The 25361-nt window shown below is 41.6% G+C and overlaps 1 protein-coding gene across 1 annotated transcript; it reads right to left on the reverse strand.

Moving 5' to 3' along the window:
* Positions 1 to 4965: 4965 nt before the first annotated feature.
* Positions 4966 to 24650, reverse strand: LOC101407650 (olfactomedin-4-like). The gene is made up of 5 exons (XM_087433974.1): positions 24473 to 24650; positions 19122 to 19282; positions 13502 to 13714; positions 12353 to 12509; positions 4966 to 5756 (listed from the first exon to the last, which is right to left on the reverse strand). The coding sequence occupies exons 1-5, from the start codon at positions 24648 to 24650 to the stop codon at positions 4966 to 4968; spliced, it is 1500 nt and encodes a 499-aa protein (XP_087290100.1).
* Between the last annotated feature and the right edge of the window lie 711 nt (positions 24651 to 25361).

Raw genomic sequence — 25361 nt, forward strand, 5'->3', positions numbered from 1 at the left:
TGGTCTCTGTCTGCACTGCCACCTCAGATTCTCCATGCTCTTCTCCCTTCTACTTGTCTGATGCAGACAAGCACAATGACCTTGGAAGCTCTGTGTGGAGATGGAGCCACAGGATGGAATAGAACCAGCCTGGGTCCCTGAATCACTGTTTGGAAGACAGTCATCTTGGAGGAGAAGCTGTATCCCATCATAGTGGCACCAGACAAAACCACAGCTGGTGCGTGAAGGAGAAAATATGGTTTTGAAGAAGAGGAAGATGTTATAGATGCAACGACCGAGGACAAAATGGTGAAAGCAGTGGTCACTGAAGTGAGGGAGAAAAATCCTGCTATTGTGCTAAATCACTGGGATTGTGAGGTTTATCTAATATGGGAGTTAGCAGCACCCCAGTTAAAAGAAGTTGCTTCTGTTTCTGCACTGAACTCTGACTGATAACAGCCAACAAGGTGAGAGTCAGAGTAAGTCACTGGTAATACTGACGTTAAAACATTATAGGCCACAAAGAAAAAGAACACATGAGCTGGCAGAATCCACCTAAAAAGAGAACCTTGGAGGCAGTATAAATTTCCTGGGTGGAGGCTCAGGAATGAAATTCCTTTGATGTCATATAAACCCTGGCTCCTGCCCATATTCCATCCTCATCCTCAACCCACCACATACACTGAGCTCCAAAAAGACCATGTAGAAGCCCCCAAACACACCACAGCTCTTTCTTTAATATTCCTTAGGGGCTAAGGTCTGGGAAACCATCCTCACAGTGGAACTCCCAGTTCCGAGATGTCCACGGGTGGCAACCAAGAAGAAGCCTCTACTCCAGACAGATTGACCATCTTTCTCCACAATGGATCTTAATTCCAAGGGCTGTTCCCTTTGAATGAGTTTCAGGAGCAGACAGAGATCTCAGAGGCAAGTGGGCGCATCCCGAGCTACAGATGTGAGGCCTGGCAACTGAACTGACAACTCAAATAGCATCTCTCATTGATGAGCCAAGCCAGCTGGTCTGTCCCACTGGCTGGGAGCATGCCTTAGAACTGCGCCTGCCTTTTATTTTCTGATGTGTCACAATTCATCCTTCTGTTGTTCTGGAACATTCTGGAACACAGGAGGCTAATCATCCCTCATGGAGTGACATATGTTTGAGATGACTGAGGGCTAAGGCTCAGAACCTCCCTACGTCATCCTGAAGGCAGCCACACAGTCACTCTCAGTCCATCCCTTGTCATTTCCCTGTCAGTGGCTCACGAATCAAGGAGAGGAAAAAGCACACTCTTAAGGCTAGCTATGTAAACAAATCTTAAAACATAAACATATTTTACTAAAAGTAGACTACAAAATAAATACCCATGCCTGTCCTGAGAAGACTGATGTTCTTGTTGATGACAGCAAAGTAAGCAAGAGAATATGTGCATCTATTTTGGTCTCACCCATAGGGCTTGAAAAGCCAACCTTCGTTTAGGTTTTCAGTGGCTCAAAAGAAAGGAGAAGCAGCCTCAGTTTCTGCTGCTTATGTCAGTCAGTCTTTGGAGTCAGAATACAGAAAACATCAGCTCTGAGTATTAATCTTGGAGTTGAGGAAAAAGAGAGCATATTCCAGCCTTTGGATCTCTTTCATGCCAAAATGGCACCTGCTTAAGGAGTTACTACTTAACAACAAGTCTTATAGGGAGAAGATGGAAACTCTGATCCCAGTTAGCTTTATATCTTATCAACCCAGTGACCACTCTGAACCTAAAATTCAAAATAATAGAAAGGGATAATAACTCTTTGTTGAGGACAGAGCATGTGCCAAAAACTGTACTAAACTTTATCTACTTAATAGCATTAATTCACCCAACAAGACTCTGTGGTAAGTGGTTTTGTCCCGTTATACAGAAAATGACATTGAGTCTCAGAAAAATTAAGGAACCTGCCCAAAGCCACACCACTTGTAAGCAGCAGAACCAAGAATCAAATCCAGTCTTGCTTGACTCCAAATTCTGCACTCTTACTCACTATGCATTATTTAATAGTATCAGGATTCACCTTAGTAGAGATGCTTGCAACACAGGAGTAGAGATTGGAGAACAAACATTGAATTAGGCTGGTGGCAAGAGAACTTTCAGGTTTTGAAGGTGCTGCCAGGTAGACTTGATTGATTCCCAGAGCTAGACCCCTCCTGTGGCAATTCCAGGCCACTGGGGAACACTTACAAATGCAGGGGGTCATCACAGATCTCCACACTCCCCTATCCAATCTCCCAAAAAATAACAAAAATTGAGGGAACCCTGAGAACCACTGGCAATGTTCAGTTGTCCTCTGTGGTAATTTGAACCTGCTAGTTCTCTTTTTCAAGTGGAAACCTGAAGAAGCCAAACTCAAAAGGCTACATGTTGTATGATTCCACAGAGATAGAAAACAGATCAGTGGTTGCCAGGGGCTAGGAGATGAGGGGAGGAGTTGACTACAAAATGGAATGAGAGAACTTTTGGGGAATGACAGAAATGTTTTATATCCTAATTGTGGTAGACTCTACACAACTGTATACATTTGTCAAAACTCATTTAACTTCACACTTTAAATGGCCAGATTTTACCGCATGTAAATTACATCTTAACAAAATTGATTTAAATATATATACACCTTTTTCTCCTGCAAAGGGTGCTAGCTGATGAGTCTTGACCTAAAATTTCCATTGCATAACTGCATTGCAGTAAACCATCCAACCTGAATCCCTCAGCTGTCCAACCTCCACAGAGAGGAGAGTACCTGCAGGCAATACACCACATCCAGTGCGAAGAAGGTTCTGAAGAGAATTTTCTGGCAAATGCTTTTGTAGCAGTTAAATAAGAAGCTGATTACCAGGGTTACCTTGGCTTCCTGCCTCCTCTCCTGAATCTTCAGAAATCAGTAAATGTGTATTTGGTAGAAACATTCATCTGGAAAATGGCCTGGAGCCAGATTAAATATAACATCACTGTTTTTAACTTATATCTCACATGACATACCTGTCTTTATCTTCATTTCTTGCTGCATTTTGAAGGCCATAACTGTCTCTATGCTCAGCTCTGAAAGATAAAAATCTTGCTAAAAATTATAAATATTGTAGCTACCATCTGCCTCAAAAAGCTTGGTATGAATTAAAAATGAGCATTTCAGTAAGACTAACTACACGAGCCTAGACTGTCTGTCCTTCCAGCTCTAGGTCACCTGTCCCGCTACACCTTCTCATTGATAAAGGTACTTCTCTCCTTAATACAACCAGTTAGTCCCTTTGCTTTCTGTCTAAGATCTCCTGTTTGGGGATGATCTGGAGGCTTCTGACTCATGTTAACAGCTCAATTGGAAAAGGAACATAAGCCGCACAAATATAGTCTACCATTGGAAATAATCAGATCAGTCATGCAAATAATAAGTACATAAGGTCATATCCCAAAAGAAAAGAGTACAACCTCATACAACAAAACCTTCCAGAAAGAATGGATTTTAAAGTGGAGTGAAAACTAAAGAGCCAGCCCTGACTTTGGACTCCTTTCAAAGCTATTGACGTTATCTGCTGTGAGGAATATGATATCCTGGGCATTGGTGTTTGGGAGGTAGCCATTCTCTGTACCTCTCAGCAAGGTGTGGAATACGCTATTAAGAGGTTTTTTAATAATAAAATAAAAGAGTAAGAAAAACAAAAGACAACATTTTTTTCAAAACACATTTTAATCATTTGTTAAAAGGGGAAGAGTATAGCCTGTAAGAAGCCGATCGTGTGGACTAGGACTCATAAACAGCAAAGGAAAAGAGACCAAGACCAGATGATAAAGCCATCCAAAAGCACAGAGACACATGCACCTGCAAGGTTTTCAAACTGCACTGATTTACTAGATGCTTTCAATGGTTTTTTTACACTTCTTCCTCAAAAAATATTAAAATGTCATTTTCTTACACGTTTCAGGCTTAAACAAAGACAAACATTGCATGAAACAATTGATATGATTTAACACAAGTTTCACATATGTTCCAAGGGCTTTATTATATAACCAAATATGCTGTCGTTTTACCACTGCCATCTGAGTTTCTTATGGTCTTACAGTCATGTAAGTAAAAGTTCATGATCAGACAAAAGAAAATTAATTTTGTTTAGCTTATATCTGTCCCATAAAAACAACGTTACTTTTTTTTTTTTTTTTTTTAAGTAGGAAGTAGGGAGGAGATGGGGGAATTGGTTGGTGAGTCTGGTTCTAATCTTCTGAGCTGCCTTTGGAATGAAGTTATGAGGTAGGAGGGTTGTACTGATTCTTACGTAGGTCGACAATGGGAGAAAAGAAAAATCAAGTGCCTCCTCTGCAGATTCATCAGGGACTGATTTTCAGTGTACAATCTAATGGCCAAAGGGATCTTTCTCAAGAAAACTCAGAGCATTTTACAGACATAATATGAGCATGCTGAATTTACTTATCCGCTACATACAGAACATTGTTCCAGGTGCTAGTATGAAAAACAGAATTGGCGATTTGTTCCCTCATGGAGCTTCAGATATTAACCTGCCTGATTAAGCCCCAGGTTTCTTTCAGGTATGGAAGAATTAGCAGGGCTACATGGAGGAGAACTGGCCATTAAGCCCTCTCTCCCATACAAAGAATCCCCAGAAGCCATACAGAGTTCTCTTTAAGTTCCTTAATTTCCAAATGTCACTTCACTGATGGCTTCCTTGGACTCGTAAAGCCCCTAGACCTCTGATAATCTCACTCCCCTGGAAGGACCTTATTTCAGAAGGGAAATGCATCCTTGGAGGCAGATGGCTTCCAAGAGAACTCATCAAATCAGGGCAAATATCCTAAGTCTCTAGTGTGGTAGAGCTATGCACCCAAATATTACTACTAAGCAAATATACTCCTGGATCCCCCTGCAGATATCTAAATAAGTGGAGAAGACCATTTTTTCAATAAACATTTTATTTAGCTCTCACCCTAACACCTAAACATCTTGCTGGGATTCCTATTTGAAGAAAACATCATAATTCAGAAGGTAACCATCATTATAGACAAAAAGTTTCTGGTCAAAAGGGTGATAGTTAATGCTTTGCACTTTTTCTTGCATCTTATGCATTGTAATGTCTAGTGTGCCCTCTTTCCCTGTGTGTGTGTCATAGTAGTAGAAAATCTCTTCTGTTTTGGTGTTCACAGTACGAGTAGCGTACAGAACCCCACATACCATGAAGGCATTAGAAACAGATGGTTTATACTGCTTGGTGTGCCAAGTGTTTAGCACCACAAGTGAGGTCTCATTGAGTTTACTAATCACCATGTTACCAGTGCTGGCTTCAGTTGCATAAATCACCCACAATCCATTTTCATCCACAGCCAAGTCAATGTCTTGCCAATTAACATTAGCATATGAAAAGCGGTTATTATAGGCAGCATCCGGGAGAGTTTGAGTCACAGCAACCTTGTTGGTGGTCAGGTTAACTTTGGCAATGTTCCCAGTGTTGTACCAGTTGACATACATGTTGTTTTTGTAAACTGCTGTACCACCGCCTTGGCCATATGCAATCCGATACTCTCGGGCATTTGTGTACAATAGCAAATCTTCTAGTGTGTTGTACAGTCTGTAATATTCCAAGAGTTTCCCATCTGTATTCAAAGGTGCCACCCAATACAGCCCTTTCTCTGGATTTTCAGGAGAGTAATCCCGACCCCAGGCACCATACTTGTAGGAGAACCCTCTCCAGTTGAGCTGAACTATGGCCGGTCTGCTGATGTTCACCACACCACCATGACTACAGCTCCCTATACAAACAAAGAAATAAAACAGCATTCTTAGAGAAAATGAACGACAAGATGCAAATAGTTTACTATCCTAAGAACCAAAGGAATCCATAAATATTTTTCTTGTCAAGGTTCAACAACAACAGTGGTTCTGATGGAGAAGAGCCAAAACCTTCTCTTGGTTTCAGTCTCAATGTAAACCTAGTATCAGCTCTAGAGAGAACTACCTTCTATTTCCATGGATGGGCTTTCAACCTGGAAAATGGGGATAATGAAACTGCCAAGAGCCATATTAAATAGATTTGAGGGCCCAGAGACAAGAAAGGGGAACATGGTGAATTTAATAAATATCCTTCTATCAGGAAGCATTTTGCAAATATGATTTTATTTGATGTTTCTTATAGAGAAAGCAAGATCATCCCAGAATCCTACCCTATTTCCATAAAACCAGAAGGTGCTATTCACCAGGGTCAGGGAGAATTGATGAAGGAGAAGATTATCCTGGGCAAGTCTCCTTTCCCTTCACCCTTCTGCCCTTCCCTGGGACCCCAGGGACAAATGCTGCCCCAGGCTAATCTCAGAAGAGGAAGTTTTTAAAGTGGTATTTTAAAGATCCAGAAAGATGATCCTACAATGGTGGAATTTCAGCCTTGAGAAGCCATGGATGTTATTTTAGGGCAATATTGCCTGCTTTGTGCACAAAGCATAGCCCATCACATAGGTCACTTGATGATCACCTTGCAGCAGAGGTGTAAGGTGGGTCTTGCTGTTCATAAGCCATATTCCACTGTGCCATAGAATGACAGGTTTTATCTTTTCTATTCTGACACTATCACTGTCACAGTGTGTACAATCAAGTGAGACCAGACACACGGGCCCACTGAATCTATGTTCCCTGTAACACTTGGGTGAATGACCCAGGCTGGGCAATTGGCCCTTCACATTGCACACCCCCAGAAATGCCTGCCAACCCAAACCATTTATGAGCTATAAAAAATAAAATAAAATTCCTCCATTATTTTTATAGTAACTTTCCAAAGAGTTGAACACACGTTTTCTGGGATCTTAATGAATCCCCTTCCAAAAGAAGTGAGATAGTTTATTGGATGACGAAGAAAATTCAACTTCAAGTACATTTAAGGTCATTTTCCCTCATCCTGCTGGAGAGCACATGAGGTAAGCTGGAGCCCAAAACAGAGCTCCAAAGAATTGTCTGGAATTACCATTGTGGAGGGATAAGGAGGAGCAAATCTTTCTCTGAGTCTCTGCCTCTGACAGATAGGGAAAGACCCATTCCTTTCCTTGCTAAATGTCTCCCCCTTCTCTCCTTCTCAGTCAAGGACTGCTCAGAGGTGAAACCATTGCTAGAAATCTTGCTTTTATTTTTCCAATTCGCTGGAGGTTTTGGTTCCAGAGTTAAATACGTGCTCCTTAAATGCTCTCATAAATCCACAGTTGATGGGAAAGCCAGCCAACCATACAACAGGTAGATAAATGAAACCACTCTGTACTAACCTCATATAATTTTGTGTATTATTAAGCAGAACCTAGTTGCGGGTTTATTTTAATAATGCATGTGCATTTCATAAATAAAAAAGTAACTTGTGTTCAGCCAAGAGGCTGCTCTCCACTAAAGAAATAGTAAATAAAATTATAAATTATTATTTCTTCTCCTAAAAGTGATCTCTCAGATGAATGCTTGTTTGCTTTTGTTTATGAAACAATGCATTAATTATTAAAATAAAGTTAGCGATGTGTTCGGTTTAATGACAACAAAAACTGGTTGACTTTCCATATGCTACAAATTGGATTTTCTAGTTCTAATATCTTCCCGGGAACTTATTTATTCAACTACATTCACTCTGAGGAAATGAAAGAACATCACTTTTTTCTTGCAGGTTAGAAGACTTAGAAATTGCTTGCTTAAGTGAATCTTGCCTTCCTGGAAAGAAACTAGCCCAAACCGGTAGCAAGAGAATAGTTAAGGAAAACTTCTGATGCATAAAACTAATTCAAGCATTACCATGAGGTTAAAGATAATAAACTAGTCCGTCCTAGATGGGGAAATCCTTAGATATGAAGGAACCAAAATAATCTTCTCTTAAAAATTATTATTACTATTACCTACTACCACTAACAATAATAATAACGATGGATCATCATTTCAGAAGTTGGCCAGGAAATTAAAATTGTACCTGGTATAAATATTAAAACTCTACAAAACGTAAATCTCTTTTCCTCACCTCCCAGTCATTCCTAAACACTCTCCTGTCCTTTTTCTCATCTTCCCTTTATCATTTATTTCCTCTGGGCCATTTTTAGAGTGCAGGCTATGGTCAAAACGAAGTGGAAATAGAAAAGAGAACTAAGCACTGTTGCCAATACTACGGATGTGGCTACAGCAGTGACAGACCAGTAAAAAGGCTATGGCAGGCTTCCCGACTCCTGGCAGCAAACCATCTTGGAAACAAAGCTGAAACTGACAGCCAGCCCTATGCCCAACTGCTCACCTAGTCCAGCTGGAGTACCCGTCTCCCCACCCAGCTACCCTGAGCTTCTCCCCACCCTCCCTTATCTCGCACCGCTTCCTAGCCCTTTCTTTCATTTCAAGGTCTTAAAGATACTCCATTCCCTTCCTGACCCTCCCATACAGCTTTACCCCATCACTGGGACAACAACCCATCACCCAGCCATGATCCAAGAATTGTGAAAGATGTATGAATCATTTTGCATTTTCTGGTAGAAGAGAACACAGCATGGAGCTGAGAGTAAAAGTACCCTTTCAGCTGCTCCACAAGCAAGGAAGCAAAGATAATTTGGTGTTAATCAGGTTGATGAGTTGTTGGAACTTTCTTATCACTCCAGGAATCATAGGTGTACCTCTCTATTAAAGCATCTATGGAACGCAGCCTGGTACAGTGAAAATATTGCCAGACAGATTCCAATCAAATCTTGACTCCAATCAAATCAAATACTTACTAGCTGTGTCTCCTTGAGCAATTTAATTAACCCTCTGAGCCTCAGTTTCTTCATGTTAAAAAATAATAATTATACCTACTCTGCAAGACTATTAGGAAAAAATAGACAGAAGGTATGTACATGTAACTCAATAAATAGTAACTATCTGCACTATAATCCAATCATGTTACAATTGAAGGTTTACATGACTGTCTCCCTTCCTGGTTAGTGGTTTTAGAGGTTTCTGCACCCATCCTGGTAACCCCAGTACCAAGAACAGGACCAATCACACAGTGGCACCAAATTATGTTTGTGAAATAAAGGAATGAAAGACTGATCAAATCTCCCAAACCCAGCTTATCCTTGTTTATAAAACAGTAGCCCTCTACCCTGATACATGTCTGAATTTTTCAGAGCCTGGTATTTACTCCATAGAGCAGAATGTGAGGAACCCTCTACACTAGTGTAGCCTTGGTTGGCAATCTCTTCATCACGCAATTCATTAGATATTGCCATAGTATTCTGAAAATATCCTGGGAAGTCATATGGTGAGACTTTAAAATAACCTAACTTGGCTTTTATAAAGTCTCATGCTTAGTAGCATTTTTTTAAAGGCCAAAGATGATATGCTTGCAGAGGAAACAGTCTTGGATATACCAATGCACTCTCTCATCTGGGCAACTAAACTTTGTTTGGGCAAAGAGGAGAATACAATTGACATGTGAGAATTAGTCAATTAAAATGGTCGTAATAATACAATGATCAAACTAAATTGACTCTGAATTATTGGATATATGCTCCCCAGCACTCTGCTCTTCCCTAGGCTTGGGGCTTGGGCAGGCCACCCCATACCTTTCATACCCTACTCAATCCCCAACCATTGCTGAGCACCTGCTCTGTGTCGGCTCGGAGCCCAACATCTCCAATCACAATGGTGATCCACTCCTGGGCATTCGCATAACATTCTGCCTAGCTGTAGTCAATTAGATTCAGGGGAAAAACAGGGAGAGACTAAAGCTAGTTGTCTTCAGGACAAAACATTAATGAGCAGGAGGCCAATTATTTTGGATTAGAAAGTTCTATAAAATGAAGCAGAAAAGGATGCCATTTGCAGCATAAACCAAGTAGAAAACATATTTTATTGAACTATAACTACATGTACTGGTTCTAAGATCAAGCTGACCAGCTAACTGCGAATGCCAGGGAGTTGCTGAGAGAGCACAGAATTACTTGATAGCTGAGACTTACATACAGGCTTTTTTGTTCTGTGCAACTTTGGAACAGAACAGGAAAAAGCAGACAGGCCAGATTTTTTTTTTTTTTGGTGAGGAAGCTTAGTCCTGAGCTAACATCTGTTGCCAATCCTCTTTTTGCTGAGGAAGATTGGCCTTGAGCTAACATCTGTGCCCATCTTCCTCTATTTTATGTGGGACGCCTGCCACAGCATGGCTAGATAAGCGGTACATAGGTCCATGCCTGGGATCTGAACCTGTGAACTTCAGGTCACTGAAGTGGAGCATGCAAACTTAACCACTACGCCACTGGGCCAGCCCCCAGGCCAGATTTTAAAGTCTCATAATAGCGAGTAACTTTAAAGTCTCCACAGGTTCACAACTTTGTGGTGCCTAGGGATTTTCCAATTCTGCATTATCAACCAATCTACACGGAAAGAGAGCAAGTGAAAGAAATTGATTTAAAAACATGACAAAAAGTTTAATATAAACATCATAAATATAATGTAAACAAAGCTGGAGGACGGCCAAGTGGCTTGGCAGGGATCCAAGAACAGCCAACGTTGTGGGAAAGTGAGAGAAAATCTGGGTCTAATTTGCTTAAACAACGCAGCTGGGCTGGGATGGCTCACAGAAGTCTTAGTGTAAGTAAGAAAGTACAGTGTACTTTCTCCCCCACCGCTGTCTGTGAGTTACTGACACCTGACACTTTGGGTCCTGACATGACCAGGGAGCGAGAGGCCTTGCACTTCCTCCTCAGCTCTGTCACTAACTACCTGTGTGGGCTCAGGAAAAGCAGCATCTTCAACACCTAAGTGCCCTCCTCTGAGACATGGTGGGCCTCAGCTAGACGGTCTTGAATGTTCCTTCCTGCTGTAAAACATCCTTATTCTAAGGGATACATAGAAACTTGTGCTGGAAAAATCTATACCATGAAGATTTACTGAGATAAAAAGAAAAAAAAAAAAAAAAAGGAAAAGAAAAAGAAAAAGAAAAAAAAAACTTGCTCTGGTATTATCAGTGGTTGTGATTGCTTCAAATCTTGCCATCAAGGAGCCCAGCAAAATGAGCCCTCATTTCCAATGCAGGTTGACACAGCTGGTCCCAGACCAAATTTAGCCTTAGTTTGTTACAGAGGACAGAGCATAGCCTTTGTCCTAAACCATCTCTGTTTGTCACACTATGTCAGATTCTCAACTGCAGAGGGAAGGAAGAGTCCCCTGAACAACACCAAGAGGCTTATAACTATGGCAGTATCTAGAAACCGGCTACACTGAGAAGGATCCAGAAAGGCATGGCCTAAAAGGAAACAGATTGCGAGCAGTAGGAATTAATGGAAAATCACAAGAGTTGTATGATTTGATGAAAAGATTTCTTTCCTATTCAGGCTGAGATGCTCACAACCTGTAGAGAGAGCTTCCCTGTGACACCAGCATCTCTAAAGCACAGGGCTGAATGCTGCAGCTGAGAGGCTGGCTTTAGTTCACCTGGAGGGATGTGCTGAAGCACACAAGGACCTGACACTGCCTTGGTTTGCATCAAGGTTTTCACTTCAATTATAATAACAATTGCCAAGGCATATGTGCCCATCATAGAGCTCTGAGCTTCCCACGCCTTGTTTCATTAATCCTCACAGCCACCCTGCAAGGTAGGTGCTACCATTATCCCATTTTATGAGTGAGAAGATTAAGGATCTTTTTGACGTGGCCACATAGCTGGGAAGCTCAGGTCTTTGGGGTCCCAAAGCCATGCTCCTGACCCCCACACTCCGCTGCCTCCATTCACAGGGGTATTTATGGGGCACCCACCTCTATGTTATACTTGACCCCCAGGATGATTCATTAGAGAGGGAGAGGCCGTCCCTGCCCTCCAGGTACTCACAGTCCAAGAGGGACAGCAAGGTACACCCACAAGTACTAGACAGATGGGGCCATGCCTTTGATCCTCACTGAACCCTAGGATACACTCTACAGCAGGTGCCCAACAGGCATTTAAGGAAAGCACAAAGGAAAAATGATGAGGTGGAAGGAGAGAAGGCGAGAAGCAGGATTCAAGGCATAACCCCAGCTCATCATATAAACCCAGAGGAGAGCACAGATGTTACCCAGATTCCAGAAGCTTTCACCTGGCCCCCTCATAGCAACTCCATCACCAGAGAGATATTTTTCCTGATAGTAAATGCAAAAGGAATACGTGTAACATATGGATTCTGTTTTAAATCAACTCACTGTGCTTTTCCTCTGTGAGCCCCCGAATGTGATAGCATGGAGAGCTACTAGGAGAGGAGATTTAAAAGCATGAAAGAGTAAACTGAGAACTGCAAGAATCCCATCCTTCCTTCGCAATTGCAATCCTGAATTCCTTCCCCACCCCGCTCTCGGCTCCTCACAAGGCCTGGCACATGTAGTAAAAATATGGCATGCTTACCAGGAGCAGGAGGAGGGACGGTGGCAGGAACATTTTCTTTAGAGGCTTCACATTCTTTTAGCCTGGACTTCAGAGCCACGATTTCTCGGCGAATGGCAAGGACATTGTTTTTGTCTAGCGTCTCCAGTTTCTCTACCACAAGAGTCAAATTCCTTATCTAAGGAAATAAAAATTCAGAGTGACTTTATGTTATCATGCAATTTCTTTCATAAACATGCGAGGGCTGAGTTTGTCACTTAGTGAAACATTGCTGGAGAATACACCTGAGATTCTTCTGAATGGTTTCATTTGGAAGAATACATTTTACCGTTTAGCGTGAATGCCTGTCAGATCACAGGCAGATGTGTGTGACAAGAAGAAAATGGCAAAGATTTTAACAGCTTTGATAATAGAGCACAGGCTCAGTCTAAACATCCACAAATGTCCATTAAAGGTCATTCATCATAACCTTTTCCTATAAACTCGTGTTTACTCATGTGTTATAATTAAGTTTCTAATGAATGGTGAGCACCAAAGAAAAGTTGAATTCTAAAATGTGTAACTAGAATTCTCAATTATAGTTGATGTCATGACTGTGCTAGAAAATTCTCATGGATAAAAATTATCTAACCATAACATTAATGTGATGGTATTTATCCACAGAGATTAAAAGTCTTCACTAAAACATACTCATGAGAAACTTCTTTAAAGAGGGTTACCAAAATGTGAAGAAGAGTTCCAAAAGAGATTAAGGTTTACGTGATCACTCAAAAGGAAAAACAGACCTAGCAAGTCCAAGATCAGGTAAATTGTGGCTTTCTAGTCTCACGAGGATAAATCCAGAACAGAGAAGATACTTGATCTAGCTTGGCCATGCAGTTGTTCAGATTTATATCACCTCCTTTCTAGAGACAGTGAAAGGCCATTTGGTTCAGGGGCAGGACTCTGACCATTAGACAATACCTGCTCTTCAATCAACATGTTCCCAATGTGTTTAACTTACTATTCAAAGACAGGCATCCACCTAGAGCAGAACATGGGACATACCACATGGTCATGAGACAGTACAGAATCAGAAGTCAGAAGAGAGAGATTCATAACCCGGGCCTAGCACTTGATCAATGAAGAGGATTTATTATTAATACACTGAGAAGAAAGTTCATTCCTTACCTCCACTTCCAGCTGGTTAACAATTTCTGAGCTTCCAACAAAACTCTCCTTCAACCGTATGATCAGTTTCTGCATCTCCTTCACTTCTATCTTGATCAGCTCGAAGTCCAGTTCAGTGTAAGAAATGGTATCCTTTTCCATGATCTCTACTCGGACAGTTAGGTTTATGAGTTTCTCTTCATACACACTGATTAAATGGACATACTCCTTCACCTGAAGGGGAATCAAAATGCTTAAGTCTATTTCCAGAGTAGTATCATACAGTCTTCCTCCACTACCAAGCCCTCAGAGACTATTTGATTGCTGTCAATATATATATATATTTTTTTTTGGTAAAGAAATGGATCAAAAATATATTTAACTAGATTTTTTTAATCTATCCAAATACAAACTATAAAGAATTTATTACATTTGAGGGGTGTATTTTTCACTTGCCTAAACAAAATAATTTTGCTTCAGAATCATCATCCGCAAGTACATTTTAATCTCCATTTTAATGTTTGAAGATATTAGCTCTCCAAACTAAAGTGGTTCGAATCAGAGTCTCTTGCCCTCCTTCCTCCCCTCAATGCACATGATCAGGGTTTCCCAACTTCAGCACTATTGACAATCTGAGCTACATCATTCTTTCTTGTGGGGGGATATATTATGTATTGTAGGATGTTTAACAGCCACTCTTGCCTCTAGGTGCCAACAGCATCCACCTAACCCCTAGCTGTGATAACCAAAAGTGCCCCAGACATTGTTAAATGCTCACGCAGGCAAAGTCACCACCACCACCATCCTCCCTCTGTTTAGAACCACAGCGCTGAATCTAAGTATTTTCTAGAAGAGGGAGAAATGCACTAAGCAGAATTCCTTCTTTGATCACCATATGCATTGAGTTTTGAGCCCTTCTGCATTTTACAAAGTGGCGTAAAGACCCAACTTGCTATACAATATGTGAGTGTATGTGGAACTATAAAGTGCACATTTCATTGAGTGCACCCACATTTATTCCAAGAACGCTTATTGCAGTAAGACCTTTAAATTGCACATTTGTTGCATATATTTGAAAGTCTGATCATTAAGCTAAAATATTTCCAAAAATTCCCTTGATGGTTTAGTGTATAATTGGAACCTCCAAATGGATATTTCAGCAAACACAGTTGGTGGTTCTTTCTGTATCTGGTCTCTAAAAGAAATGCCATGGCTTTTTAAAGGACCTGCTCATTAAAAGTTGCTGGTTTTACATTCTTTTTAAAAATTTGAACATAAGTGATACTTTTCCCCAAACTGTGCTAATGTCAAGTAGCTGATCCACAGTGCCTAGATGAATTCAGAGCCAGATGTTGACCTCTGATCCTTCTAACACGAAAGGCAGCCCTAACTTTTGTCATTTTAGCCCTTCCATTTAACCCCACTGTGCAAATTAACGTAGACACATAAGCCACAGACGTAAAGGGCTAGGGCTTCAGGCAAAGAGGATTTTAATGAAAGTTGAAAATGCAGCCCTTGGCACTTCTAGTGTATCTCCTCAGGCAACTGATACTCACTGCCATCAGATGTCCCATCACTTGGAGGCTCATAAGGCTGTTGACATTTTGGTGGTAAGGAGGTTAAAATATCTATCTATCTATATATACGTAGATATATGTATATAAAACCTAACAAGTCTCCGTCAAAAGTTCAAACACAGATAAGGTAACCAGCCTTCAATTTCTACAAAAACCAGGTATATAACCTTGCCTGCGACAAAAAAAAGAATAATAAATTACCAATCTGTTGCAGAAATGGAAGTTCGTGAAATGAATATTCTTGCTGGCGTTTGGCCTCTCCAGCTCTTGGAACAAATGAAACACCTTCGGCTTTCCTAGAACATTTTGGTGGCATATCGCAGCTGCTGTTCTACAAAAATGAGTGATTCAACTGTCTTCTCCGCTAAATAAAATGTGGCTCTACCAGATTCTCACTGACAACCAAGTCATAACCTGGAGTCTGCTACCTAGGAGAGTGTGTGCTGTGCCTGCCGTAGTTTAGTCAAAAAATGAAGGGTCTCTAAAGATCTGTTTAGGAAAAAAGTGAGGTTCTTTCAGCTGACATTTAAAGGAAAGCTCAGTGATGTTCAGGAAAACTTGGAAGATGCATGGAGTTATAGAAGGCAGGAGAGAATTTGAGGATGATCCAGAAAGACTTCACAGTGTGAAATTTACTAATTTAAGTAGATTGTTAGTATAAACCCTTCTATGGATCTCCAGCATTGAGACAGCATGGACAATTCTGTGAACATCCCAGATCTCCCTGGAAGGTGCAGTCTCAGCAGAGGCAGCCCAACCTCCCTGGGGATGTGTAGCAAGAATATGAGTCTAGCCCTAAGGGGGCACATCCCTGTGTCAACACCTTTGCTGTGAAGCTCCTCATCACTTCAAGTTTGAGCTTCAGAAGATTCATCCATGCTTACATTCAAATCACCAGCCTAACGTTCAGAGCTTCCATTCTTTTGTTATGCACATATTATGTCATTGATGGGTTCGAAGAATCAAATTTTGCCTGGGGGTTGTTCTGGGTGTTTGTTGTTGTTCCATGCAGTAAATGTGTCTTGTAATAGATAAGGATGTAGTACAGCTAGCTATCAAGCTAAAAAGTTAGTCTGGCTCGTGTTTCTGCCAGTTCCTCAAAACCTGTGATCAGAGTTATGGCCAGATTATTTGAAATAAGTAACTGTATTTTGCAACACGCTGTTATTTTAATATATCTTTAAAAATAAATGTTACAATATTAGTTGAGCTTGAATTGACCACCAAGACATATGAAGCACTTTGGAGCTAGACCCATCTAAGTTCAATTTGACTTCAGTACTTAAGGGGCAAATAACTTAATTTCTTTAAGCTTTGGTTTCCTCCTATAAACTGGGATCAATGATATCAAGCTTACAATATTATAGTAAAGACCTGAGATAACATATATAAAATGCCTAGCATAATGGTTGTCCTATAAATTACAGTCATTATTAGAGAAACAGTGATTTCAGGTTTTTTCAATCTGACCTTTTAATTTATTATATTTCACTGCACAAAACATTGCTTAATCAATGTTGTTTGTTTATGGGTTGGCTACTTGTCTGGGCTGCCTCAACTTTCTAATGCATGAGGATCTATTAGCAAATGTGTTATATTAAATAACTTGCCCCAAAGACCATAATCCTCAATAAAGAAAATCCTGAGCTGCCTTTTATGCCGCCCCCTTCCTAAGTATAGTCACGAGAGGACATGTCATAAACAACAGAAAAGGATAAAATGCTTTCAGCATCTTATGCAGAGGCAGCTCCCTGTCTGCTCTGTGTACTGACAGATAATGAATCAACGTAAGGCAGTCAAAACCCTTTTCTACTGGCCTGCGCAAACAGGCATTCCCCCAGGTCTCTAGATAAACAGTGATTTCCAAGGCAACCTAGGGATAGCTACAATCATTCACCTGGAAATTCAAAAGCCCTCAGCTGAAGAGATAACTGGATTAGAAGACACTACTGACCTACTGCGTCTCTTCTTGGGTCTGCACTGGAGGATGATGATAGCATGGCTGAGAGAAAAGAGAACTGGGATAATTCCTAAGACCCAAATTCCCAACCTGGCTTAACCAGTCAAGAGAGGGATGATCTCTCCATTTATGTCCCTTCTCCTTTATGAACCTCAGTTTTTCCATGCCTAAAATGGGAGGGAGAACACCGGGCCTATCTGTCTTGAAGGGTTGCTTGAGAATAAAATAGAACTGAAAGCATTAAGAAAAGTGCAAAGGAAAGCTGTTACTATTATCATTATCATTGTTATTATCACCTCTCACATCAAATCTATTAAGCAAATCTCAGCTGGCAGGTCAATTTCTTTCTTAGACCTCAATCACAAATCTTTTAGGACCAGCTACTGACACTTTCAGAACTAAAAGTTTTCCAACCTACTCCACCCGTCTTCCCTGCCAATTATTAGCAAGGCAGATGCCACCTGCCCCCGATACGGGATTGGAATAAAATGTCCCATACTCACAAACCTGGCAAGCTACATACTTTCCCTGGAGCAGCATGGGGTTTCAAACTGCCCTTCACACTCCTGCCAGCAAAGAAGACATGCGAATCAGAAGCTTCCACTATTTCAAAGCAAATGACTCTAACTCAAAAGATCTTTACCTAGGATTTTCCTCTGCTTGTTATGTTTTTATGCATAACTTCTTATCTGTACTTCATTATGCTGGAATAAGGCTATGAATATTAATGATTGGAATTTATAATTTAGTGCTGTGCCTTTTCTGCTGATTAATTCAAGGATATTTTATTTCTTAAGAAGCTAGCTTCCTGGAATAGTCAAACACATCTTCCTGGACACTCATTTAGCTTAGAATATTTATGTACCAATTCACGTTGAAAGCAGGGTCTCAGTCTCACCATAATTTTTGTCTTAAAGGATACCTATGCTGGATGTTGAGGTAGCTAAGCTTAAATTTCTCTCAGGAAAACTTATTTTGAATCTTGCAGGAAAGACAGAGCTCCTTGTAAATTAATGGAGTGTATTAAATAATGCATAATGTGATTACAGCCTAGCTTGGACTTCACCGATGCAGAAAATGGGAGTTCTTCTAACTGATATTTACCTTGGCTAAAAAGATAGAAGGGCTCAAAACTGGAATGCCAACTCACACTGCTCCAGCCAGCTCAGAGAAAAGCAAACCCTGTGGGATAACTTCCTCTGGCCAGAGAAAAGTGGTAATCAGGGGATGTGAGTCAGGATTGTTACCAAGGCTGAGGGACTTGTTAGTCTTGATTCAAATTCCCAGGGAAGCCTTCAGTTTTGGTCTAATGTTAGACACATCTAACGTAATGTTTCTGCTGAGACAACAGAAGATAATATCAAGAAAGAGAGAGAGGGAGAGGGAGAAAGGAAGAAAGTAAATTGGAATGACAGAACAAGAGGAAGAAACAGGAAAAGAGGGAGGAAGGAAGGTGGATAAGAGGCAGAAGTTTCGGGGGAGTGGAGGAGGAGACGGAAGAGGAAGAGAAGGTGAAGTGACCTTCCAAAAGTAAGAGCAGACCAAAAAGAGTAAAAAACAAAAAAACAAAAGAATTAAGAAGGAAAGGGAAAGAAAGATTAGGAGGGATTGACAAAGCAAAGGTTGAGACAAGGGGAGAAATAAAAACAAAAGGAAGAAGAAATGAAATGGGAATAGGAAGGAAAAGTGAAAGAGAAGGAAGATAGAATAGAAAGAAAGAGGAAAGAAGAGAGGAAAGAAAAGAAAGCAGAGCTGGAGGGAAGACCAGCAGGAAGAAGAAACAACAAAACAAAATAAAAACTGCAGAGTTGGGGTTTGCAGTGAGATCTCCGGCTTCCTTCCAACTGCAAGAGTACCACAATGTTGAAGTGAGTTTACCATGGCGTGAATAATCTCAATCCCATTTTCCTCCTGTGCTCTCATTTTTCCTGCTCTAAAGAACTCCGTAGGTGTACTATAGTAAATGTTAACGCCTCCACAGGACGCAAGTGTGCTGTCTTTGATCCAGTGAAGAATGGCTGCTCATCAAGTCCTGAATAAAAAGTGTTTTGTTTTGTTTATTTGTTCTTATTAAGATATTGTTGGAAGAGAAAAAAAAACTTACTTTAGAAAGCTCTGTCTTGAACTTCCCGGAGAGAATGTTAGCTGTGTATTCCAAGCGTTCCACTCTCTCTACAGGAAAGGTGGTGTCCGGCAGGATAACGGAGCACTGGCAGGTCCCGCTGTCATCCTTGGAGCCAGTGAAATTGGAAAACGACTGCAAACAAAAATAAGTTCAACAACAGTAATAAGCTGAGAAATGAGCTTTTTGGCTACTGGAATGACAGAAATTCTCTTGTCAAAAGAGTGCTTAGAGGCAAGCAAGTGGAGTCCAATACATAAATGAATAAAATCATAGAAACAAGCTAAAACTGCCATGTTTCACAAGTGGTTAATTACGCACAGTGTTCATCCACGTCTCCACCTGTTGGGCTGAACCACTATGTCAATCACCTTTCCCTAAAGGAAGATTCTCCTTTCTAAATGAGTCTTAAAGGAAATTATTACTGTACCGATGCCAGGAAAGGGAAATAAAGAAGTGATGAGAGTCCTAAGTTTAAATTCTAATTCTACCACTTAAGGGACGTGAACCCTCATTAAGTCTCAGTTTCCTCATGTGTCAAATGGAGATAACTGACTTCACAGGGTTGTGCTCAAGATTAATTGAGTAATGTAAACCAAGTCCCTGGTACATGGTAGGTGATCAGTCACTTTCCTTTTCCTCCTACTCTCTCGGTTTCTTTTCCTCATCTGTATCCAAACCCCAAGCCAATGCCTTCCAAGAGAATGAAGAGAACATCAAGATATGGGTTACAGTGAAACTATACAGTGCAATTCGCATCTTCTTTTCACCTGGGAAATTATATAATTAACATTCCTCAAAATGGAAACAAACCAGCCATTTGTTAAAAACTGAACGGTGTATGAGTTTGAAGGTTTTGTACAAATTTCTTTTAAGTTTTCCAGCTTACCACTTGCAGAAATGTCATTTTAAAATATTTGATTTTTCTTGAAGATATTCAGGCTCACACTTTGGTGCCGCTGCATGTTTTAAAACGACAGGTTTGAAAGATCCTGTTTTTCTTTTGTCCCCTTTGATCTTCCCCAAGGGGATCCAACACAATTAACATTTTTTTTTTATTACTACTATTGCCTTACAGAGTAACTCTTGGCAGCCGACTGGCTGTGCCCTTCAATGATCTCATCTGACAGCCAGCCCAAAGCTCACCTGTGGAATATCAGCCTGAAGGGTCTCTTTCTGAAACTACAAAGGGGAGGTCAGTGGCTTGCAGAGTTTGAAGAGATGCAGGCTACAGCTCTCAAAGTTTAAGAGGTAAGGTGACTACAGCTAAGGTTGTGTGCTCTGAGCGTTTAATATCTACCAACCCCATGATTCCCAAACAAGCTGGACCTAGATGCTTCTATAATCAAGATTATTCTGTCAGCGAACTTTGGACAAATTAATTCAGGCTTTTGCAACTAAGTTGTTAATTTAACAACTAATTGAGTTTAGTTAATTTAACCTAATCTTCTTTAAGAAGAGCAGAATGAAAAAAAAAAATATATATATACAGATCTTCCTTGACTTACAATGGGGTTACATCCCAATAAACCCATCGTAAGTGAAAAATAAAATATCATAGGTCGAAAGTGCATTTAATACACCTAACCTACCGAACATCATAGCTTAGCCCAGCCTACCTTAAATGTGCTCAGAACACTTACGTTAGCCTACAGTTAGGCAAAATCATCTAACACAAAGTGTATTTTATAATAAAGTGTTGAATATCTCATGTAACTTATTGAATACTGTACTTCAAGTGAAAAACAGAATGGTTGGATGGGGACAGAATGGTTGTTAAGTGTATGAGTTGTTTACCCTCGTGATCACATGGCTGAATGGAAGCTGCGGCTCGCTGCTGATGCCCAGCATCACACGAGAGTATTGTAACACATATAGATAGCCTGGGGAAACATCAAAAATCAAAATTCGAAGTTTGGTTTCTACTGAATGTGTATCACTTTTGCACCATCATAAAGTCGAAAAATCGTTAAGTCGACCCATTTTTAAGTAGGGGACCATCTGCATATATATATATTTGTACCCCAAACTCTCTATGCCAGGTAAATTTTTGACATTGGCCTCAATTTTCTTTGCCAATCACATCCCACACCTGCAGGAATTGGGGAGTAAGGAGGAGGGACAAGCAGGTTTATGCTGAACACAGGGGCTGGGATGGGGGGAAGGAAAGGGTCTTTGCCGGGGATGTATAAAGACTAGACAAGCTCTACAGGGAGCCTGTCAGAGAGACCAGCTTCCCTTGGAACCAGCTTTATCACTCCCCCTGAAGACAGAAAGACTACAGCTGAAGCTCAAAAAAACCAAGGCTTTTACAAGAGGACCAGTACATCATGGACTTTTGAAGAAATAGCTTATTATAATAACTGTCTACCCCCCAAATTCTTGCATTTCATTCTGACAGAGGAAGGTTAATTAGTTGCACAAGACAGGGTTGAACCATTCTTAGAGTTCTCTGAAAAGCTCTGTCAACTCAGAAAAAATGGAGATCATCAGTTTCTAGGCAATCAACTAGACACCACTAGCTAATAACTTACAGTCCTGAAGTTCACCTGAAAGGCAGGCAAATAATTATGAGCCCTGCTGACAGCCTTCCACTGTCTTCATTCAACATCTCTGCCCCAGCACTGTGGACTCCCCAGCTTCCATCCTGCTTATCATCAGCCCAGTGTGCTCAGCTGACATCGAAATGGTCCATAAGTTTGATCAGTGTCTCCCATTAGAGACGTTTCTGCTCCTCCCACTCAAAGGCAATGAAGCTAATGGTGATGGATCTTTCCCTGCAGTGAACGCCTAAACTCTATACAAATGTACCTGGGAATGGGAGACATAGACAAGTGCTTGTCCCCTTGGGCTTGTGGAGAGCAAATAGGACCCCATGTACCCCACAAGACACCTTACACTGATAGGTTCTCACTCAGCATGAGTTCAATTAACATTTACTGGTGTCTACAATTTGCCAGGCTCTGGCCTTAGGGAGACAAATAAAACCCGATTCCTGCCCAGTGAATCAGGCCCATGGTCAGTATGAAAGCCTTACTGTCTTTTTTTTCAACAAGCCCCTTAGCCTGATGACAAAAGCACGTGACTTGTTGTGCTTCCGACTCTGCCGGTTGCTGTGGTGAGTGAAGCATGGAGCCTTTTCTTGTCTATGAAATGAGGACCCTGAAAGCGGCCTCTTCTTTGGGGGGTGACATCTGAGGCAGGTGGAGTTCTCTGAGCACTACAGCAGAAGGTGCGACTCACATTTGTGATTTAAGGTTGCAGTTGGCTCTAATGAGTAGCCAGGTCTAAGTGCCTGTAAAGATTCAAGGCATAAAATAATGGTACTCAACATTTTCAAAATATAGAAAATGATACATTTGGAACTTGCTCAACAATAGTTATAAAGGAGTTTTCCACCACTTTCCAAAGAGCTCATCAAGCTGACAGCCAGCCCTAGAATGGGGTTTATAATGGAAGTGATACTTAAGTCTGCCGTAAAAATGTTGGAGTTGTGATATTGACTCACCAGAGGGAGATAAGTAAACCAGAAAGGAAATTAAAAGCTTTAAGTGCAATTTAACTACTTACCAGACAACAGGCATTTTGAATTTCTCCATTTCTTGACCTATATTTTCTTTTCCATTATTTTAGCTGATAACCATAACCAAATACTGGCTTCTGATTGGTGATGAAGCTTCAAAGTAAATTATTATTGTTAACCTGATTTTTTTTGTTTAATGCTAACTAGTTCTAATTGTCCCCAGAAATCACTTAGTATCACAGAACAAAATGATGCATCTGATTTCTGGCTACAAAGAATCTTTGTGCATGCTCATGATTACCAAACCATTCTCCTCTTAAAAATAAGCAGTTTCCATCTATATCCCCTGAAAATATAGAAAGTTGCATAGAGAGAGATGGTGAAGAGCATGGGCAGACTAAGTTTGAGCTGTGTAACTTGCTAGCTTAGTGACTTTAAGCCAATGACTTCACCTCTCTAAGCCTCCGTTTTCACATCTCTAAAATGGGACCAGTAATTTTACCTACCTCTTAGGATTAAGTAACATAATATATATTATGTACTTGACCTAGTCCTGGCATTTATTAGGCACTCAATGAACATTGTTGCTGCCGTTTCTCTCTGGGCCCCATCCAACACATGTGTTAATCAGCAAATTTTCATCACCTACATAGTCCTGATGGGAAATGGAAAACAAAAAACAAAAGCCTTTTCCTCCCCTTTTCCCACTGATTCTTCCATTCAGACATGATCACGTAAGCAGCAACCTGACCTGAGTAGAGATCATAGAAGCGCAGAGGGACGGGTTTTGAAGGAGTTAGGCCTCCCCAACCCCAAGTCATGCCTTAGCTTGGAAAGCCCCAAGGAGCTGGGATCTCTACACATTCTAGGGAGGTTGTTTAGCTGGACCAATCTCCTTCTAGTGTATCCTTTGGGTTTGTTTGTTTGTTGCTACTGCTGTTGTTTCAAGCTGGAAATGGCTCTAAAGATTCCCTATAAGGAAGACTGAGAAAGAGTTAACACTCCTCGAGGAAAGTCCATGTGTAACAGCACTTTCCTCAAGACCAATGACTCCTCCCCCTACTTCTGTCACCCATCTGCTTTACAAACTAGTCTTAGAGAAACTGTCAGGGCTCCACTGGAGCATCATGGCTCTCATCCCCCAAGGGATATTCTTCACAGTCCGCAGGGTCCCTGCTGGGCAGCAATCAACTGGACAAACTTTTCCAGAGCTTCTACTGGCAGGGCCCCTTCCCTAACAGTTCTCCTCCTGATGGAACCCAGGCAGCTCTAGAAACCCCCCACCCTACACTGATTCTAAAGTGCAGCCAGGTTTGAGAATCTCTTTAAAGCTTACATTGTTTCCTGAAAGCCCCCACTTGGAGAACCGAGATTTTGTCTCTTGTTAACAATTTAGTTATTTCACCTAGGCTTTAATTTATTTCCAGGCTACCTACAGTTAACAAAGAGAGTCGTAAATCTTTTAGAGTGCTCAGATCTGTGAAATTATATTCAGGTCCCCAAAAAGTGAGAGGAAGGGAATGAATGCAGATCTCAGACTGGGACCTCCTTACCTGGGACACTGAGCTGGGGCCGGAGCTGGGGCTGGAGCTGGGGCCAGGGCCAGAGCCAGAGCCAGACGTAGAGCTGGAGCCAGAGCCAGAGCCAGAGGTGAAGCTGGAGCTAAAGTCATAGGTGGGGAAGGAGCTGGGGCTGGGGCTAGAGTCAGAGCCAGAGGTGAAGCTGGAGCCAAAGTCATAGGTGGGGAAGGAGCTGGGGCTGGGGCTGGAGTCAGAGCCAGAGGTGAAGCTGGAGCCAAAGTCATAGGTGGGGAAGGAGCTGGGGCTGGGGCTGGAGTCAGAGCCAGAGGTGAAGCTGGAGCCAAAGTCATAGGTGGGGAAGGAGCTGGGGCTGGGGCCAGAAGCCAGGGTCGCCAAATCCCCCCAGGCCCCTGCGGCTGGGCCGAGGAGGAACAGTAGGGCCAGCAGGAAGGGAAGGCGCAGGCTCATTTTGTCCTCTTGGTTGGAGCGGCTGGCTTCTGCACAGAGCCCAGGGGCTTCTTATAGTGCCCAGTGGGGATTTCCCCATGGCTAGTTTGTGGGGAAAGAGGAAGCTGCAGGGACTGCCCCAAGAGGGTCAGGACACCCAGGTACCTGAGTCACCTCCACACCTTGTTGCAGAGCTCCGCTCTGCCAGCTGCCTTTAGTTCTGCATGTCTCCTGCCAAATATTAACTCAAATGTGACTTTTAAACTCAATATCTGGTTTCCAACTTGATACTTCCTTGAAAGAGATGAGATCAAAGCAGTCTTTGTGGATGAAACAGAGCTTGGAGGCCCCAGGAAGGAAAAGCAACCCTCAGTCCTTTGCCCAGAAGCCACTTCTAGTTGCTCACCCCCATTTGACTCAATGCTGTTCTCCAGAGCAAGTTACGTAACTCAGTTTAGAGACTGTGACCAGAGGGGAGGGGGATTCCCTCTTCAGTTGCTACCGCACAGGTTGTCTCTGCCTTCTGCCTTGCAGCGTCTTCCTCTAGACAAAGTTCTCTCAACACTCCCACTCTGAAAGAGAGACCAGCAGTGTTTTGTCCCCTGGAAACTCGGTTAGGGCTCTGTACTACCAAGCAGTCACCCCTGTGAACTTGATGTAGGAGAAAGAACCCAAACAGGAGGCTGCTCCAGACCCAGTCAGGGAGGCCCGTGTGGAGCAATTTCTCTCCCC

This window comes from Ceratotherium simum, chromosome 7 (assembly GCF_057802395.1).
Source record: "Ceratotherium simum simum isolate JZ-2026a chromosome 7, ASM5780239v1, whole genome shotgun sequence".
NCBI lineage: Eukaryota > Metazoa > Chordata > Mammalia > Perissodactyla > Rhinocerotidae > Ceratotherium > Ceratotherium simum.

Bases quoted from the DNA above. Each gene is read 5' to 3' on its own strand.
- LOC101407650 (XM_087433974.1), bottom strand. From the start codon at position 24,650: ATGAGCCTGCGCCTTCCCTTCCTGCTGGCCCTACTGTTCCTCCTCGGC. The intron at 13,715-19,121 runs GTAAGTTTTTTT...ATTCCCCTTCAG, and splicing joins TCAAGACAGAGCTTTCTAAA to GTGAAGGAGTATGTCCATTT. The intron at 12,510-13,501 runs GTAAGGAATGAA...TTATTTCCTTAG, and splicing joins TTAACCAGCTGGAAGTGGAG to ATAAGGAATTTGACTCTTGT.